Source organism: Seriola lalandi, unplaced genomic scaffold (genome assembly GCF_002814215.2).
Source record: "Seriola lalandi dorsalis isolate HSWRI2012SDOR001 ecotype SW California unplaced genomic scaffold, Sedor1 jcf7180002050407, whole genome shotgun sequence".
Taxonomy (NCBI): Eukaryota; Metazoa; Chordata; class Actinopteri; order Carangiformes; family Carangidae; genus Seriola; species Seriola lalandi.
In genome coordinates, this window is record NW_019520960.1 from 2,005 (window position 1) to 3,410 (window position 1,406).

The 1,406-nt window shown below is 43.7% G+C and overlaps 1 protein-coding gene across 1 annotated transcript; it reads left to right on the top strand.

The window, feature by feature from the left end:
* The first annotated feature begins 364 nt into the window (after window positions 1-364).
* LOC111649321 (uncharacterized) lies at window positions 365-1,354 on the top strand. Its single transcript, XM_023399095.2, has 2 exons — window positions 365-983; window positions 1,071-1,354. The coding sequence occupies exons 1-2, from the start codon at window positions 461-463 to the stop codon at window positions 1,133-1,135; spliced, it is 588 nt and encodes a 195-aa protein (XP_023254863.1). The 5' UTR covers window positions 365-460; the 3' UTR covers window positions 1,136-1,354.
* The last annotated feature ends 52 nt before the right edge of the window (window positions 1,355-1,406 follow it).

A 1,406-nucleotide genomic window follows, 5' to 3' on the forward strand; every position in this document is an offset into this window, starting at 1 on the left:
TAGCGGCTACAAGGAAACACAAAACAATTACAGGGGGAAACAAAGACAAGATAAAGAACTACAAAGAGATGCAAAATGACCAGAAAGAGATGCAAATCAACCACAAAACATTAACCACAACACCAACATCTCTTTCAGTCATGGTGTCTCGCCCCTATAAATAAATGATTTGATATATTATTTAACTGTAATTTTTAAGAACACAATAACTACCACTCAAAGAAAATTAAAGTTAACAGAAGAAAGTTGCACCTGTTGAGTGTCACTCTTTTTAAAAATCTTCTTCTGCTCTTTTTCCTTGTTTGCTTCCTGTCGTCTGTTTGCTGTAGTTATCTGTGAAGTGAGTAAGTGGTCTCATCTGAACACCAGCCTGGTCAGGGTGGAGGGCGAACGCGGAGCTACAACGACAGCCAGGCCGACAACGAGGGCCACAAAGCTCTCAACACCACTAGGTGACGAAATGACCACAGAAACGACGACCAGCAAACCCACAACTGCCAAAACAATGACCAGAAAACCCACAACCGTCAAAAGAACAACCAGCAAACCCACAACCGTCCAAAAAACAACCAGCAAACCCACAACCGTCCAAAAAACAACCAGCAAACCAACAACCACTGAACCAGAAACCACCGAACCAAGCCAGACTACACTGCTATCTCCGTCCTCCAGAAGAAGAAAGCGGGAGGCTGGTGCAATGAGCAATGAATCCATCTCCACAGACATGGTCAGCAACATGGACGAACTGCTGAACGAGGAAGAAAGCAACTTCGACGAGGATGAGATGATGCAGGACGACAACAAGATGACCGAGGAGGAGGAGAGAGATGGGGAGGATGGTGAGAAGGGCAAAGTGGATGAGGCAGATGTGATACAGGTGCCCTGGTCCCTCGGGTATTATGGACTCTTCCAGCTTTCAGACAGCCACTTCTGTGACTCGGGTTATCGCTGGTCCAGAAACAAATGCAGCACCTCGTGCACAGGTGAGACTTACAGCGAAACGAGTGATCACTGATACTTGAATTTTTGCATTTTGCTAATTAATAACTGCTGCTGTTTCCCCCCTGAAGCCTTCACCGATGACGACATAACGGATGACATTGATTGCGTGTTGAAGACTGGTTACTGGAGGTAAGTTCCTCTACAGCAAATTTAAATAATTCATCCAAAATCTATCTTTTGAATTATGAAACACTCCCCTCCTCCAAAAGTGAATTAATAAGAGGTTGTAGTTTGCCTCCTGAAAGAGAATGGCCGTGGCCAACTTGAATACAATTATGCTCCTACTAGAAATGTTTTAAGACCAAGATCAACCATATACTGCATGTGATCGTCTGAGCTATTGCCACTAATAAATAATGGGAAACAGAATCAGCTTCACTGGCCAAATAAATGTAAACTTACAA

Bases quoted from the DNA above. Each gene is read 5' to 3' on its own strand.
- LOC111649321 (XM_023399095.2), top strand. From the start codon at position 461: ATGACCACAGAAACGACGACCAGCAAACCCACAACTGCCAAAACAATG. The intron at 984-1,070 runs GTGAGACTTACA...TCCCCCCTGAAG, and splicing joins ATGCAGCACCTCGTGCACAG to CCTTCACCGATGACGACATA.